Source organism: Rhinoderma darwinii, chromosome 2 (assembly GCF_050947455.1).
Source record: "Rhinoderma darwinii isolate aRhiDar2 chromosome 2, aRhiDar2.hap1, whole genome shotgun sequence".
Classification (NCBI taxonomy): Eukaryota; Metazoa; Chordata; class Amphibia; order Anura; family Rhinodermatidae; genus Rhinoderma; species Rhinoderma darwinii.
Window position 1 is genome coordinate 470,333,711 of NC_134688.1, and position 19,658 is coordinate 470,353,368.

General features: G+C 41.8%; 1 protein-coding gene across 5 annotated transcripts in view; it reads right to left on the bottom strand.

The window, feature by feature from the left end:
• The window catches only part of LOC142743672 (nectin-1-like), a 126,239-nt gene that overhangs the window by 20,406 nt on the left and 86,175 nt on the right, over positions 1–19,658 (bottom strand). For 4 of the 5 annotated variants that reach the window (XM_075854657.1, XM_075854653.1, XM_075854654.1 and 1 more), the window contains one exon: positions 15,899–15,958. In XM_075854657.1, coding sequence (XP_075710772.1) covers positions 15,899–15,958 — 60 coding nt within the window. Of the gene's footprint in view, positions 1–10,766; positions 13,639–15,898; positions 15,959–19,658 lie in introns of those variants that run through there. The other variant, XM_075854655.1, reaches the window with a different exon arrangement.

Genomic DNA, 19,658 nt, shown 5'->3' on the forward strand with positions numbered 1-19,658 from the left:
AATACAGTACACATAAATAATGCTGCTATACTGTACACATAACTAATGCCACAATACAGTACACATAAGTACTGCTGCTATACTGTACACATAACTAATGCCACAATACAGTACACATAAGTACTGCTGCTATACTGTACACATAACTAATGCCACAATACAGTACACATAAATAATGCTGCTATACTGTACACATAACTAATGCCACAATACAATACACATAAATACTGCTGCTATACTGTACACATAACTAATGCCACAATACAATACACATAAATACTGCTGCTATACTGTACACATAACTAATGCCACAATACAATACACATAAATACTGCTGCTATACTGTACACATAACTAATGCCACAATACAGTACACATAAATACTACTGCTATACTGTACACATAACTAATGCCACAATACAGTACACATAAGTACTGCTGCTATACTGTACACATAACTAATGCCACAATACAGTATACATAAATAATGCTGCTATACAGTACACATAACTAATGCCACAATACAGTAAACATAAATAATGCTGCTATACAGTACACATAACTAATTCCACAATACAGTAAACATAAATAATGCTGCTATACTGTACACATAACTAATGCCACAATACAGTAAACATAAATAATGCTGTTATACTGTACACATAACTAATGCCACAATACAGTACACATAAATAATGCTGCTATACAGTACACATAACTAATGCCACAATACAGTAAACAAATAATGCTGCTATACTGTACACATAACTAATGCCACAATACAGTAAACATAAATACTGCTGCTATACTGTACACATAACTAATGCCACAATACAGTACACATAAATACTGCTGCTATACTGTACACATAACTAATGCCACAATACAGTACACATAAATACTGCTGCTATACAGTACACATAACTAATGCCATAATACAGTAAACATAAATAATGCTGCTATACAGTACACATAACTAATGCCACAATACAGTACACATAAATAATGCTGCTATACAGTACACATAACTAATGCCACAATACAGTACACATAAATAATGCTGCTATACAGTACACATAACTAATGCCACAATACAGTAAACATAAATAATGCTGCTATACAGTACACATAACTAATGCCACAATACAGTAAACAAATAATGCTGCTATACTGTACACATAACTAATGCCACAATACAGTAAACATAAATAATGCTGTTATACTGTACACATAACTAATGCCACAATACAGTACACATAAATAATGCTGCTATACAGTACACATAACTAATGCCATAATACAGTAAACATAAATAATGCTGCTATACAGTACACATAACTAATGCCACAATACAGTACACATAAATAATGCTGCTATACTGTACACATAACTAATGCCACAATACAGTACACATAAATACTGCTGCTATACTGTACACATAACTAATGCCACAATACAGTAAACATAAATAATGCTGTTATACTGTACACATAACTAATGCCACAATACAGTACACATAAATAATGCTGCTATACAGTACACATAACTAATGCCATAATACAGTAAACATAAATAATGCTGCTATACTGTACACATAACTAATGCCACAATACAGTAAACATAAATAATGCTGTTATACTGTACACATAACTAATGCCACAATACAGTACACATAAATAATGCTGCTATACAGTACACATAACTAATGCCACAATACAGTACACATAAATACTGCTGCTATACAGTACACATAACTAATGCCACAATACAGTACACATAAATACTGCTGCTATACAGTACACATAACTAATGCCACAATACAGTACACATAAATAATGCTGCTATACAGTACACATAACTAATGCCACAATACAGTAAACATAAATAATGCTGCTATACTGTACACATAACTAATGCCACAATACAGTAAACATAAATAATGCTGCTATACTGTACACATAACTAATGCCACAATACAGTAAACATAAATAATGCTGCTATACTGTACACATAACTAATGCCACAATACAGTAAACATAAATAATGCTGTTATACTGTACACATAACTAATGCCACAATACAGTACACATAAATAATGCTGCTATACAGTACACATAACTAATGCCACAATACAGTACACATAAATACTGCTGCTATACAGTACACATAACTAATGCCACAATACAGTACACATAAATAATGCTGCTATACTGTACACATAACTAATGCCACAATACAGTACACATAAATAATGCTGCTATACTGTACACATAACTAATGCCACAATACAGTACACATAAATACTGCTGCTATACTGTACACATAACTAATGCCACAATACAGTACACATAAGTACTGCTGCTATACTGTACACATAACTAATGCCACAATACAGTACACATAAATACTGCTGCTATACTGTACACATAACTAATGCCACAATACAGTATACATAAATAATGCTGCTATACAGTACACATAACTAATGCCACAATCCAATAAACATAAATAATGCTGCTATACAGTACACATAACTAATGCCACAATACAGTAAACATAAATAATGCTGTTATACTGTACACATAACTAATGCCACAATACAGTACACATAAATAATGCTGCTATACAGTACACATAACTAATGCCACAATACAGTACACATAAATAATGCTGCTATACTGTACACATAACTAATGCCACAATACAATACACATAAATAATGCTGCTATACTGTACACATAACTAATGCCACAATACAGTAAACATAAATAATGCTGCTATACTGTACACATAACTAATGCCACAATACAGTACACATAAATACTGCTGCTATACTGTACACATAACTAATGCCACAATACAGTAAACATAAATAATGCTGTTATACTGTACACATAACTAATGCCACAATACAGTACACATAAATAATGCTGCTATACAGTACACATAACTAATGACACAATACAGTACACATAAATACTGCTGCTATACAGTACACATAACGAATGCCACAATACAGTACACATAAATACTGCTGCTATACAGTACACATAACTAATGCCACAATACAGTACACATAAATAATGCTGCTATACAGTACACATAACTAATGCCACAATACAGTAAACATAAATAATGCTGCTATACAGTACACATAACTAATGCCACAATACAGTAAACATAAATAATGCTGCTATACTGTACACATAACTAATGCCACAATACAGTAAACATAAATAATGCTGTTATACTGTACACATAACTAATGCCACAATACAGTACACATAAATAATGCTGCTATACAGTACACATAACTAATGCCACAATACAGTACACATAAATACTGCTGCTATACAGTACACATAACTAATGCCACAATACAGTACACATAAATAATGCTGCTATACTGTACACATAACTAATGCCACAATACAGTACACATAAATAATGCTGCTATACTGTACACATAACTAATGCCACAATACAGTACACATAAATACTACTGCTATACTGTACACATAACTAATGCCACAATACAGTACACATAAGTACTGCTGCTATACTGTACACATAACTAATGCCACAATACAGTACACATAAATACTGCTGCTATACTGTACACATAACTAATGCCACAATACAGTACACATAAGTACTGCTGCTATACTGTACACATAACTAATGCCACAATACAGTATACATAAATAATGCTGCTATACAGTACACATAACTAATGCCACAATCCAATAAACATAAATAATGCTGCTATACAGTACACATAACTAATGCCACAATACAGTAAACATAAATAATGCTGTTATACTGTACACATAACTAATGCCACAATACAGTACACATAAATAATGCTGCTATACAGTACACATAACTAATGCCACAATACAGTACACATAAATAATGCTGCTATACTGTACACATAACTAATGCCACAATACAGTACACATAAATACTGCTGCTATACTGTACACATAACTAATGCCACAATACAATACACATAAATAATGCTGCTATACTGTACACATAACTAATGCCACAATACAGTACACATAAATAATGCTGCTATACTGTACACATAACTAATGCCCCAAAACATTACACAAAAAATGTCGCTATAATGTACACATAACTAATGCAACTTTCCAGTACATAGAAATAATCCCTGCCTCACTGCTGAAAACTGTCCCGTACTGAAAACATGATTACAGTACGGGACAGTTTTCCCACATAGATAACTATGATGCTAGGAGCCCAGCTCCCTGCACTGTGTTCGGACCGGGAAATGCGGCCGACATACGTTCTGTATTTTATCGACCGAACATGCTCGTGTGAACCCGGCCTCACAGTAAAGAATCCCCTTCTATGTAAGTGTAGAAACCTTGTTCTAGACTGTAATTATAAGAAGGATGTCCCCTTGTTACAGTCCTGGGTATAAATAGATAATGAGAGATCTCTGTACTGACCTTCTATATACTGTATCTATACATAATTATTAGGTCACCCCTCAGCCATCATTTTTCTAGTTTCAATTATTAGTTTCTGACCCTTTAAATTATAAGAGAGCTGTATGTTGAGTATGTTGAGTGCAGGGTTCAGTAAAACTTGAAAGAATAATTCCCTTTAGAATGCAGCGGTGTCAAATGTTTGCGCTATCCCTGCTTTTCTCACCTGGAATTTCCTATAGAGCTTTTCAAAGTACTACAGACATTTCCGCAGAAGGAAGCCGACCCTCCCGTAATCTGTAGTAAGTGGTAGTGTGAATGTGACTTTACATACGTATGTATTTGTAGGTGTATCAGTTTTGCCAACTTCAGCACCAGTTTTTTGTTGGTTTTTTTTTCAAAAACCACAGACATCCCAAAAATTTTCAGACACATCGGAAAACCAAGTATTCTATTTAAAGCAGCGCTTCTCAAACTGTGGGGCCATTCAGTTGCTGGTGAGGCACGGCTGGGGGAGATAGTTTGGGCAGAAGTGATAATATACATAACAGGTCTTTCTCGGGTTGCACGAATCTCTGGTTTAGTAACATAACCGTCTCCTTTCGTGCTTATTTTATTGTTCTTGTTGAGTGTGACAGATCAATCCCCAAGTTTAAAGGGGACATTGGGTACTTTATATGCTATTGTATTTCGGGCCCTTCGTAGCATTGCAAATCTATGCCTTGTGCCTTTAACAATGTGCTTTTTTCTGCTATTTTGCCCCTTAGGTGGCGCTATCCAGAAGTGGTGTGGTCAATACAGTCACTGTATTACATTGCACTTATGTAGCCAGCAGCGGCCTGTATGTCTAGGTTATTTTATTGTATTTCTCCAGTAGGTGATCTTGAATGTCACTGCGACCATTGGAAGTTTTCCTGCCCTTTGTACATATTATATTGTTATGTGATGTTGCATCATGATTTTGTTTTGTTTTTGGGCAACGCCAATAGCAGGTGGCTTGCTGGTCCTCTAAACTACTGGTGCTGGGATGCACGGCCCGGACGCCACTTTGGCTGTCAGACAGAACCGATAAAAACAAGGGGACATATACAAAAACACCGAAAAAGGCCATACTTACAAATGGACACAGCCAGGTCAGAAACGCTGATGAAAGGGTGAGCAGGTGCTTTAAATAATAATAGCCACTCCCACTAGTCCTGAGGGGAGTGGTGTGTGTGGTGCATGGCATGTGTGGTAAGAAATAATAAATGAATAGTGTGTGTGCAAGTGTAATACTATATGTGAAATATAGGGGGCAGTAATGAGTGAAGTGCCTCAATAGAAATAAATGGATAATGGGGTGCAAGTAGGCTTCTACCTGGCTATACACGTTGTGCCTCATGACGTACACACTATCCCTCCATGTTTCACTCACTTGCACCCCATTATCCATTTATTTCTATTGAGGCACTTCACTCATTACTGCCCCCTATATTTCACTTATAGTATTACACTTGCACACACACTATTCATTTATTATTTCTTACTACACATCCCATGCACCACACACCACTCCCCTCAAGACTAGTGGGAGTGGCTATTATTATTTAAAGCACCTGCTCACCCTTTCATCAGCGTTTCTGACCTGGCTGTGTCCATTTGTAAGTATGGCATTTTTCGGTGTTTTTGTATATGCCACTTTGGCTGTGTTTGCTACTCTATAAAAAAGACTGCTGACGCGCTGCGTGGCTATGCCACGTCGTCTCGCTGGGGGTGGTGTTACTGACATAAAATAACGGTGAGCTCGCCAAATGTTGTTTAGTCTTAGGTAGAAGTTGAAGTGACCTTAGCTTGTGCTATACAGAGATAGAGAGCTGATGAGATTTGTGAGCTTTTGAGAAAGCTGCTCTAGATGACGGCGCTGATCGTTGGGCCTGAGACAGAGGCCCGGAAGGGCGAGCTGTGGGTGGTAGACAGGAGTTTGTCTACTGTGTGTAGACGCCCTGGGCCCTGTTTCCAACATTCTACAACAAGCCAGTCACCTTCATTGCCTGCCTGAGCCGTGTCTAACTCTGTGCCCCCCATATTGTGAAGAACTGAGTATACGTGGGGCCGTGTGCACACAGGGGAGAAGGAGCCAGATACCAGCGTCTTCAGCCTGCCTATTCCTCTGTTTGCGGCCAGTCCCTTCTTAGGGCGGCGTGCTCTGGCTTCCTCTTAAAGGGCCAGCGCTTGCAATTCAAAATTTCCCAACCAATCCCTGTTACTCCTGGACTATATAAGTCACTTCCTCAGATCACCTGGTGCCTGAGCAAATTTGGTGAAATCTAGTTGTGTCCTGCAAAGGTTCCTGTTTGTGTTATCTGCCTGTATCCAGCTACCCGTCTGCATCCAGCTACCCGCCTATATCCAGCTACCTGCTACCAGCCTGTATCCAGCTACCTGCCACCAGCCTGTATCCAGCTACCCGCCTATATCCAGCTACCAGGGGCGTAGCTAAAGGCTCATGGGCCCCGATGCAAAAGTTCTTATCGGGCCCCCCCCCCCCCGCAAACTCCTCATGGCCGACGGTCCGCAGCTTTTAGCTGCATCGCTGGGTCTCCTAAGTGACCCAACAATGCAGCACTAGCAGCCGGGGCGTCACTAAGGCTGGGTTCACACACCCTATTTACGGACGTAATTCGGGCGTTTTAGGATTGAATTACGTCCGAAAATGAGGCTCAAAAGCGTTGGCAAACATCTGCCCATTCATTTGAATTGGTCTTACGATGTTCTGTGCCGACGGTCATTTTTTTTACGCGCCGCTGTCAAAAGGCGGCGCGTAAAAAAGACGCCCGCGTCAAAGAAGTGCCTGTCACTTCTTCAGGCGTAAATGGAGCCGTTTTCCATGGAAAAACAGCTCTAATTACGTCCGTAATGGACGCAGTGAAAGACGCCTGCACTTGCCATTACGGCTGAAATTACGGTGCTGTTTTCTCCTGAAAACAAAACCGTAATTTCAGCCGTAACGGACGCTGCCGTGTGAACATACCCTCAGGGCTTAAAATGTCTGGGGAAATAGCCCCAATACATATGTGTCCGCCCCAAAAAAAAAAAATGTGTATAGGAGACAGCATAGCATATCTATAGCACTACGACCCTATAAACTATGGATAGGATTAGATACAGTGGCTCAGCAGACAGTATCACACATGATAGGATTAGATACAGTGGCTGAGCAGACAGTATCACACATGATAGGATTAGATACAGTGGCTCAGCAGACAGTATCACACATGATAGGATTAGATACAGTGGCTGAGCAGACAGTATCACACATGATAGTATTAGATACAGCGGCTCAGCAGACAGTATCACACATGATAGGATTAGATACAATGACTCAGCAGACAGTATCACACATGATAGGATTAGATACATTGGCTCAGCAGACAGTATCACACATGATAGGATTAGATACAGTGGCTCAGAAGGCAGTATCACACATGATAGAATTAGATACAGTGGCTCAGCAGACAGTATCACACATGATAGGATTAGATACAGTGGCTGAGCAGACAGTATCACACATGATCGGATTAGATACAGTGGCTCGGAAGGCAGTATCACACATGATAGGATTAGATATAGGGCCCAGCAGACAGTATCACACATGATACGATTAGATACAGGGCTCAGCAGACAGTATCACACATGATTGGATTAGATATAGGGCCCAGCAGACAGTATCACACATGATAGGATTAGATACAGTGGCTCAGCAGACCGTATCAAACATGATAGGATTAGATATAGGGCCCAGCAGACAGTATCACACATGATTGGATTAGATACAGGGCTCAGCTCGCTGACATTGCGGCTCCAGCGCTGGACCCAGGAAAGGTAAGAATAATAATTTTGCTTCTTTATGTGTTACTGATTATTTTTGTGTGTTTGTGTTTTTTTTACAGGTTCGGTTGTTGGACTTCGGATACGAGGACTTCAATGACGGCGTTTTTTTTATTCTCAATAAAATGGTTAATGAGGGTTGTGTTTTTTTATTTCAATAAAATATTTTTTCTATGTGCTTGTATCTTTTTAAACTTATCACCGCCATAGTAATGGCCGCTGGCTGATTGACAACCTCCATTACTAAGGCGGGGCTTAATGTTATCAGGTGCAGAGACCAACACTAACCCCCATTATTAGCCCGGTACCCACCGCCACCAGGGGTGCTGGGAAGAGCCGGGTACGAACCAATACCCGACTATCTGCAGTGACGGGCAGGCACCGGGGCGGCCGCAGGCTGGTAGTATTAGGCTGGGAAAACAGTGGCACCTACCACCCTGGTAATGCTGCCTGCTGCTGCTATGTTGTATCTGGCTGGTTATGAAAATTGGGGGGGACCCGACATCGTTCTTTCCAATTATTTTTTATTTTTTTTAAATGACGAGGGGTCCCCCCATTTTTCATAACCAGCCAGATACAATAAAGCAGCAGCAGCCTAGCATCACCAGGGTGGGCAGGGCCACTGTATCTGGCCTTTCCCCTCCTGATAATACCAGCCTGCGGCCACCCCAGTGGCCGACCATCACTACAGATGGTCAAGTACTGGATCGTACCCGGCTCTTCCCAGCACCCCTGGTGGCGGTGGGTAGCGGGGTAATAAAGGGGGTTAGTGTTAGCCTCTGCACCGACTAACACTAAGCCCCGCCTTAGCAATGGATACTGTCAATCAGCCGGCGGCCATTACTAAGGCGGTAATAATATAGTTTAAAAAAAAACACAGACATAGAAAAAATATTTTATTGAAATAAAAAACCCTCCCCACACAACCCTCATTAACCATTTTATTGATAATAAAAAAAAAGCCGTCATCGAAGTAGTCCTGGAATCCGACAAAGTCCAACGACCGAACCTGTAAGAAAACACACCAAAAAATTATTAGTAACACATGTTAGGCTTAGATACAGGGCCCATGTGTGATACTGTCTGTGGGACCCTGTATCTAAGCCTACCACAAGGTAGACTTAGATACAGGGTCCAGCAGACAGTAATCTTATACAGTATAAGATTACTGTGTGCTGGGGCCCTCTATCTAAACCTACAGTGTGGTAGGCTTATATACAGGGCCCATCAGACAGGATCACACATGGGCCATGTATCTAAGCCTACCATGTGATTGGCTTAGATACAGGGCCCAGCAGACAGGATCACACAATCTGTGATCCTGTTTCATGGGCCCCCTAAGCCTGCTACATCGTAGGCTTATGGGTTGTGCAGTTCCTAAACATTGATGGCCTATCCACAGGATAGGCCATCAATAGCTGATGTGTCTCCCGGGACCCGCAAATCAGCTGTTTTGAAGGGGCCGCAGCACTCGTACGAGAGCTGCTTCCCTTAATTTGACTACTCGCTCACACTGTAAATCGCCGACACCGATTCACAGTGTGACCGGAATGAAGTGATCGGAATGAAGGGGAAGCAGCTCTTGTACGAGTGCTGCGGCCCCTTCAAAACAGCTGATTGGCGGGGTCCCGGGAGTCGGACCCGCCAGTCAGGGCTAATCTTACCTTCCTCTTCAGCTGCGGCAGTAGTTCTGTCGTCTCAATGCTGTGAGCGGCGCATAGTGCTGTGACGTCATGCGCTGCGCACAGCGCTTGACGTCAGGACCTCCGCTGCGATCCGGAACCAGGAAGGTAAGTAAAGTCTGTTACTATAGTAACTGGGGCCCGCGGCCCGAGTTACTATAGTAACTTTTTATTGATGTGGTGCGGGGGGCTGTGGGCTCCCCTGGCTTCGGGGCCCGGTCGCAATTGCGACCCCTATAGCTACGCCAGTGCCAGCTACCAGCCTGTATCCAGCTACCCGCTTGTATCCAGCTACCCGCTACCAGCCTGTATCCAGCTACCCGCTACCAGCCTGTATCCAGCTAATGTAACTGTTGGCCGAACGCTTGTCCAATTCCTCCTGACTTCACCATCAATATACGGTCACGGCTCAGCTAATTGTGCATGTGTTTTCGATAAGCAACTCTGGCAACGGCTTATCTTCCTTCTTTCCCCGACATCTGTCATCGGGAGGCCTCCATATAAATTACTTCATTACCTGTCAAAATCGGTAGTTCGGACAAGTATTGTCTGATGTGTATGGTCGTCTTAAGGGGTTACCTGAATTTCCTTTACTCAATAATGTATTTACCTTCTACTCAGGTTGCAAATTGATCATAAATTACACCCAACACAGTCCACACACCCCATGCATACAACTTGCTGCCACCACTTCTGGGCCGATAAGTACCGAACACTTATATCCTACTGTCCAGCAGTTGAAGGTTTGACAGACTCTATATAGAAATAAAGAAATTTATTTTTTATGCGTAAATATAAAAGGTACAAAAATATATAAAATGACATGGGAAAAAACAGAAAACCTAAACCAGGGGAGTAGCTATAGAAAGTGTAGTGATAGAAGTCGCTTCCAGACCAAGGTGCCACGTAGGTTACATACAGACATATTACCAGGTGTTACCACCAGCAGGTTTGTGGACCCACTGGGCTACTCCGCCGGTTTGGATTGTATCCTCCCGGGTCTTCCCCCTTTAACCCCTATACAGGGATCTGGTCTTCGCTGCGGGTAGGCTACCAGGTCGCTACCTCTGTAGGTGATCCCAGTGGAGTAGCTGCTGGCCCAGTGGACCAGGAACAATCACTGGTTGATGGTACCTTTATGGATGGAAGCTTCAGGCTTGCCATTGTCAGTTTGAGGTAGACTGACAGCGGGTCGCTAGATGGAAGCTGATAGTGGATAGAAGCTCAGGCACCAGGTGGAAAGCGGAGGTGTCTTAAATAGCCCTGGGCCAACAGGGATCGGATATGGGAATTTAGAATTTCGTGTGTGCTGGCCCTTTAAGAGGCAACCGGAACGCTCCTGTGCACTAGAGAAGTTGCGCCCGCGAGCGGAGGAACTCAGCAGAGGCTGGTGGCCTGGAAGCGGAGCAGGTCCACGCCGCTAGGTCATGTATTATCATATATTAGGAGTTATCACATGCGTTATCATCACTATATAACTGGATAATGCTCTTGACTCAATACATCCGCAGCATCATCTCCATTACTCCAAACACTCCCCAGTCTGCTTCTAAAGTTATTACATCATTTAACCCGCACGGTGAATGCCGTAAAAACATAGAATAAAAGAACAATGCAAAAATTGCTGTTTTCTGTGAATCCTGCCTTAAAAAAAATTTGATAAAAAGTGATAAAAAAGTCGCATCTATTCCAAAATGGTACCAAGAAAAACTATAAGTAGTCCCGCAAAAAAAAAACACTCGTACAGCTGCAGCGGCGGCAAAATAAAAAGTTATGGCTCCTCAAATATGGAGACACAAAAACAAATAATTTTGAAAAAAAAGTTTTTACTGTGTAAAAGAAGTAAAACATAAAACTATATCAATTGTAATGACCCGCTGAATAAAGTTATTGTGTTCTTTATACCACACGGTAAACGGCGTAAATTTAGGACCCAAAAAAGTGTGTTGAAATTGCTGGGTTTTTTTTCTATTCCCCCCCAAAAAAAGTTAATAAAAGTTAATCAATAAATTCTATGTACCCCCAAAACGGTGCTGTGAAAAAATACAACTTGTCCCACAAAAAACAAGACCTTATACAGCTATGTCGACGCAAAAATAAAATAAAATCTCTTTGAATGAGACGATGGAAAAGCGTAAAAAATAGCTTGGTCATTAACCCCTTAGTGACCACCAATACACCTTTTCACAGCAGCCCCGTCTAAGCCCTGTACTTGTGTCCCGTGCAGGGTGGAGCCAGGGCGCGGCTGTCTAATGACAGCCGGACTCCTGCTCCAACGCCCACGATCGAAGTTTACTTAGATCGCGGGCGTTTAACCCGTTAAATGTCGCGGTCAATAAAATACTGCGGCATTTAACTTGTTTACAGTGGGCGGGAGCTCCCTCTGTCACCCATCGGAGGCCTGCAAATGCGATGGGGTGTCATGGCAGCCAGGGGCCTGATAAAAGCCCCCAGGTCTGCCCTGGGGATATGCCTATTAGGACGTATATAAAAAAAAAAATAAAAGTACACATATCTGGTATCGCCGCGACCATAATGACTCAATTAATAAAGTTAATATGTAATTTAAACCGCAAGGTGAACACCATAAAAAACCCTGCAAAAATCAATGGCGAAATTGCTATTTTTTTCCATTGCTCACCAAAAAAGTCTCAATAAAAGTTAATCAATAAATCCCATGTACCCCAAAACAGTACCAATCAAAACTACGTCTCGTCCCGCAAATGACAAGCCCACGGACCTATGTTAGTCAATGGGGCCGTTCAGACATTCCGTGTTTTTTACGCAGCGAAAATCACGCAGCCACGTACCAAACACTTATGACACACGGAACTGCAATGCGCAAAAAAGGCGTTTTTTGCGCGAGCAAAACGCACACGTTCGTGTAAATAAGGCCTTAACCTTAGGACACACCAGGATATGATGTCACATGGTATTTGCTACGTATATATTCTGTACGGTCAATGTATTTATGCTTGAGGTAGAACCTATTAGGGTTCAAAAAGTTGCAAGTTCAGGCTTCGTGAATAAATAAGGACACTTTATTCCGCAATTGAAGTGCTGCAGTTATTTTCTTCTACTTTGGATTTGTGGAGGGTCCCAAATTTGGGACAGTTAAATTTCAGATCCACATATGTACATGGTGGCTCAGTGGTCAGTATTGGTGACTTGTAGCACTGGGGCCCTGGGTTCCAATCGTGCCAAGGGAAACATCTGCATGGCGTTTGTATGTGTGGGTTCTCCTCCGATTTCCTCCCACAATCAAAAAACATTCTGATAGGTAACTTGATATAGGGGAAATTAGATTGTCCCAGAAGGGACAGGGACTGATGTGAATGGTGACAACCTCTGTGCAGCACTGCAGAAAAGTTTTAGGATATATTAGCAACTGGATATAAATAAATGTAAATAATAAAAAAACATCGAGAGGTGGATTCATGAATCTTGTCCTTCAGAGCAGCGGTTCCCCAGCACAACGTGCTAAAAAATTATAAACTTTAAGGTGGAATTCTCTCAGATTTTTTTATGATCTCAGTGGCTGGCAGTGAAGTGTGAAATTTTTGTTTAAATCCAGTAGCTGAAAACCCGGTTCCCATCATGAGGAGCTTTGTATGAATTCGGAGCTCCGACCACTAGAAAGATAGATTTAGAAATGAATCAACACAGATGTTTGTACCTATTTAGATTACAAAAACAGTCCAACATAAAAGAAAATGAACTGCTGTGCTGGATTTGTTCTGACTTTGCTCTGGTGATATTTATTTTGGAAAGTGTTGTATATACACCAGGCACTGTACAATCATCTATTGTAGATAATACTGACTATCCAACCGCATCAGAGCAAGTTTGTCGACTGTTTCTGTTAACAACCAGCAGAATAGTGAGTACAGCTCCGGAGTATAATACAGGCTGTAACTCAGGATCAGTACAGGATAAGTAATGTAATGTATGTAGACAGTGACTGCACCAGCAGAATAGTGAGTGCAGCTCTGGAGTATAATACAGAATGTAACTCAGGATCAGTACAGGATAAGTAATGTAATGTATGTACACAGTGACTCCACCAGCAGAATAGTGAGTGAGGCTCTGGAGTATAATACAGGATGTAACTCCGGACCAGTACAGGATAAGTAATGTAATGTATGTACACAGTGACTCCACCAGCAGAATAGTGAGTGCAGCTGTGGAGTATAATACAGGATGTAACTCAGGATCAGTACAGGATAAGTAATGTAATGTATGTACACAGTGACTACACCAGCAGAATAGTGAGTGCAGCTCTGGAGTATAATACAGGATGTAACCCAGGATCAGTACAGGATAAGTAATGTAATGTATGTACACATTGACTCCACCAGCAGAATAGTGAGTGCAGCTCTGAAGTATAATACAGGCTGTAACTCAGGATCAGTACAGGATAAGTAATGTAATGTATGTACACAGTGACTCCACCAGCAGAATAGTGAGTGCAGCTCTGAAGTATAATACAGGCTGTAACTCAGGATCAGTACAGGATAAGTAATGTAATGTATGTACACAGTGACTCCACCAGCAGAATAGTGAGTGCAGCTCAGGAGTATAATACAGGGTATAACTCAGGATCAGTACAGGATAAGTAATGTAATGTATGTACACAGTGACTCCATGAGCAGAATAGTGAGTGCAGCTCCAGAGTATAATACGGAATGTAACTCCGGATCAGTACAGGATAAGTAATGTAATGTATGTACACAGTAACTCCACCAGCAGAATAGTGAGTGCAGCTCTGGAGTATAATACAGGATGTAACTCAGGATCAGTACAGGATAAGTAATGTAATGTATGTACACAGTGACTCCACCAGCAGAATAGTGAGTGCAGCTCTGGAGTATAATACAGGATGTAACTCAGGATCAGTACAGGATAAGTAATGTAATGTATGTACACAGTGACTCCACCAGCAGAATAGTGAGTGCAGCTCTGGAGTATAATACAGGATGTAACTCAGGATCAGTACAGGATAAGTAATGTAATGTATATACACAGCGACTCAACTCTTTCTGTATAATGTATCTATAAACTGCTAAACGGTGTTCAATAAAATACTATCTCTTTGATAGAGAGTTGTGTTGAATCCAAAAGACTGCGTGTGTGTCCATGCGTCGTCGTTTCGTTGCAGTCACTTTTTTGTGGACTTTATGGTATAAGGCTTTATGAGGGCTTGTTTTTGCAAGCTGTAGTTACAAGTTGTAGTTTTATTGAAACAGTATTGGGGACATATAATTTATTTGTTAACTTTAAATGTTGTTGTTTTTTTAGAGGGAAATGTACTGTGCAGTATAAATAATATGTGATCTTTACTGTATGGGTCAGTACAATTAAAGGGGTTGTCCAGGCAGGGGGCTGTTTTTCATACTTATGACCTTTTCACAGAATAGGTCATCATTATTTGATCAGTGGGGGTCCAACACAAGGACCCTGCACCGATCAGCTGCCTCCGGGCGCTTGAAGCTATGCAGTGGTTAATGCCGAAAGCAGATGGCTCCGTTCACACTATAGCGGCCGTGCTGCAGTACTGCTGCTGTGCTCCTATTCAAGTGATTAGGAGCAGAACTGCAGTAACCCAGCACGGCCGATATACAGTGTATGGATATATACGTCATGGGGCGTTAAAGGGGTTGTCCACTACCGGACAACTGATTACCTATCCACCGGTAATGCTTTCGGCATGTACGTCCAGTGCCCGGGGGCAGCCGGAGCGGATTAACGGTGCAGGGGGTCGGACCCGCACTGATGATACACTGATGACCTATGACCGGTGGATAGGTCATCAATTGTCCGGTAGTGGACTACCCCTTTAAGGAGTTGAAGGATTATTTTCAGAGCATTAGAAGAGTTACAAAGACAACTCACGGTTCAGTTTCATGCAAGCGGAGGTTTATTTCTTGAGGCTCTTCCTTCACTGCCGTATACCTTTAAATAAAAAATAAACACACGTCATGTTATTAAAGTATAATAATGCTTTATTGAGAGGGCATCACCACAAATCATAGACCATCAGGGGGGCATTTAGTGGGGGATTTCTTGTACCACATCAGAAGAAAACAATGATTAAATTCTTACTTTCGCCACTAGGGAGAGCTCACTGCATACTGATTTGTTATTGAGCTCAATGGCAGCTGTATGAATCTCTATGCAGTGAGCTCCCCCTAGTGGCAGCTGCTGGCAGAAATAATCTTATCATTTAACTGGATAGTTGAGTGAATTGAAGCAGGGGATTTGGAGCTCTGCATCAGAAAAATGCTTCAATCCCTATAAAGAAATCTCACCCTATATAGAACAAACTTAAATTAGAGGTTTTCCTGCACGAGACCACCTCCATTAACCCCTTCACCATCCTAAACCACCAGGAACATTAGCCATTAACCAGTAAAATATCTTAGCCCTTAAGGGATATTATATATTAAGCCATAAATAGCCTAGACCTCCATGGATAATGGATATCAATATTAACCCCTTCATTATCCTAAACCACTGGAAATATCACTATAAAATCTCACAAACCACTCTATGTAATATATATGATGTAGTATATGAAGAAAGTTGACAAAGTGAGTATAATTGGAGGCATTTTGCTATTTCCGTCATGGGCATTAACACAGAGGCGGGCACATATTGCCCCACCTGTGTAGGCAGGTGATATCAAGGGAAGGGTGCCCAATCTGCCACTATTTTGCTTGGTGCAATACAGTCAGCATTGGGCAAAATAAATCTGGTAATTGTAAGTGATTAGTGTATAGTGTGATGGTGTGTGTGCAGCATGTGTCCTACGTGATTGGTGTGCAGCATGCGTCCTATGTGTGAGTGGCGGCTGGGTGCATGTGTACAGCATGTAAGTGGTGTGTATGAAGCATGAGTCCATGGTATGAGTGTTTCACATATGCAGTTTGCGTCCAACGTGTGAGATTGGGATGTGTCAACCGTTTGAGTAGGGCGTGTGTGTCACGTGTCCAACAAGGGAGTGAAGCTTGATGGGGGCTTCCACATATATTTTGCACAGGGGCCTTCTGCTGTCAGTGTCCACACCTGCACGAATGCAGTTTAAAACTCCCCTTTAAACAAACACCTGGACACAGGGCGACCCTGGGAACCTCTGGGTACCCTCTACTACAGATCTATAGTCCTTACTTTTCTCAATGCCCCCTCAAATAAGACTACTTACATACAAGGCTTAAGGCTACACTTAAAATAGTAAGGGGTTCGGCACACGATGGAATGTAAAAATGCAAGGCTGTTTATTGGTATCAAATGAAGATAAAACAAGTATTTTAAATCCCGGGCAGAGAACGCTTACGCATTTCAAACTTCTCAGTTCTTAATCATAGCTACACTCCCATATAAAAAAATCTTACAGAGATGGGGGGGGGGCAATAAGGAATGGGAGGCATGTAGGACATGTATAGAAAAATTCCTGGATTGCAATATGTAACAAATTTCGATCAGCACAGCGAAAACGATCCTCATTAAAGTTGCTAGTCTTTTTATAAGTTTTTATTTTATATAGGGTCGACCAAGTTTTCTTCGTTTTGAACCTTTCACGGCTGATGCTACTTTTCAGGTCCTTCACTGCCAATGACCCCATTGCCGCTCATACTGGGAGGGAGCAGGAGGTGTATTTATTTTCCATGACCTACCGTAATCCTTCCCTATTATATCCTCACTCCAATCTGCAGGACTTCCCTCGGGTTGCAACCATTCTGTGGAACTCACTACCCTGAACCAATAAACTTGCTCCTTTGCTCCTAACGTTACTAGTTTTAACCGTGCCTTGAAAACTCAATTCTTAATGGAGGTCTGTGTCACATAACCATAGTCCATGGCCCATACACAACCTGATCTGGTCACATATTTCCACTCCACAAAGTCCTCAACTAGCAGGGTCCTCGTTCCTGTAGAGTGTAAGCTCTTATGGGCAGGGTCCTCTCTCCTGTACAGTGTCAGCTCTTATGGGCAGGGTCCTCTCTCCTGTAGAGTGTTAGCTCTTATGGGCAGGGACCTCTCTCCTGTAGAGTGTAAGCTCTTATGGGCAGGGACCTCTCTCCTGTAGAGTGTCAGCTCCTATGGGCAGGGTCCTGTCTTCTGTAGAGTGTAAGCCCTTATGGGCAGGGACCTCTCTCCTGTACAGTGTCAGCTCTTATAGGCAGGGTCCTCTCTCCTGTAGAGTGTAAGCTCTTATGGGCAGGGACCTCTCTCCTGTAGAGTGTCAGCTCCTATGGGCAGGGTCCTGTCTTCTGTAGAGTGTAAGCCCTTATGGGCAGGGTCCTCACTCCTGTACAGTGTAGACTGTGTGGATATATAACCACCTAACCAAGTGTAGAGTAGAAGTAGAAATAATATTACTAACACCAAATTTCTTTAGAATGTGGGGTTGACCTGGGGGTCGGCCACAGCTTTATTTTGAAAATAATTAGATTAATATAAAATAACTTTATCTATAAATAACATTATCCCAAAACTCATTGTCCTAAACCAGAGGTTTACAAAACCTGAATGCCAGCCTATCCCTAAGGGCATGTAGGTAATAAACTAAAACTCCCGCCAGCTGTGACATAAACAAACATGACAAATCAAGCATCGAACATGGAACAAAACCAAAATGCAAAATAAAAGCAGTATTTACGTTTCTTTTTTTTTTTTTATAATGCGCTTATGATTGGGAGGGTGGGCGGGAAATTTTCACAGCCAAAGAGGAAGTACAGGGAGAGTGATGAGGTTATAAGCTCCCCCTATTAGCATAACCACCCCCCCCCCTTAAACTCAAGCTCAGGAACCGTGAGAGAAAGGAGGGGTAAGAGGGTGATCAGCCCTGCACTTCTCCTTTCTACAGAAACTAAGTTAACACCTACCTGGCAACAGTCCCAGGCTCAGCGGCTAATCGCCTGTGAGCCTATAAAGCTCTTATGGGCAGGCAGTGGCGGATTAAGTAGACCATAGGCCCTCGTCTATTCCTTAAACTTGGGCCCCCCTTCTCCGTGTCTGTAGTTAACAAGACCTTTCTGTGCTAGCATTGACCAATGGGCGTTATGATTCCCTTTGTCAAAGGGCTGTGTCCCTACATACTGAGAGTACTCAACCATTGCTAACTGTATTACACTGTGTAGGGACACATCTTCTTGATAAGGGGAATGGTAACACTCATTTGTCTATTAGTCCTGGACTGCACAAAGACTTTTTGTAAAATACAAGGATTTCTTATAACAGAGATGTCAGGAGAGGTGACATAATCTCTATAAAGCCAGTGACTCACAGGTGACATCTTCACAGATTCTAGATGCTCTTTTCCTCTTCATCCGATCCAGACCTCATGGCGACTTCTCCCAGCCAGGCCCCCTGACCGCTCCTTACTTAACCCCTTCCCAACCCGTGATGTGTTTCATACATTATAGAGAGAACAAACATAATTCCATGTGGGTAATGCATGCAAAATCCAATACCTCGATCTTAGCTCCTCATGTACCGCCTTTTTGTCCTTCTTCAAAGATAAACACAGAGAACCCACCTGGTTTGAAAACTTTCTATTATTGACCTCATTTCCTAAGAAATTGCTTTCTAAATTATAGCAAGGCCTTTTGTTAAGCCTCGGAATCGAGAAGCCCAAATTTATGTTCGCATG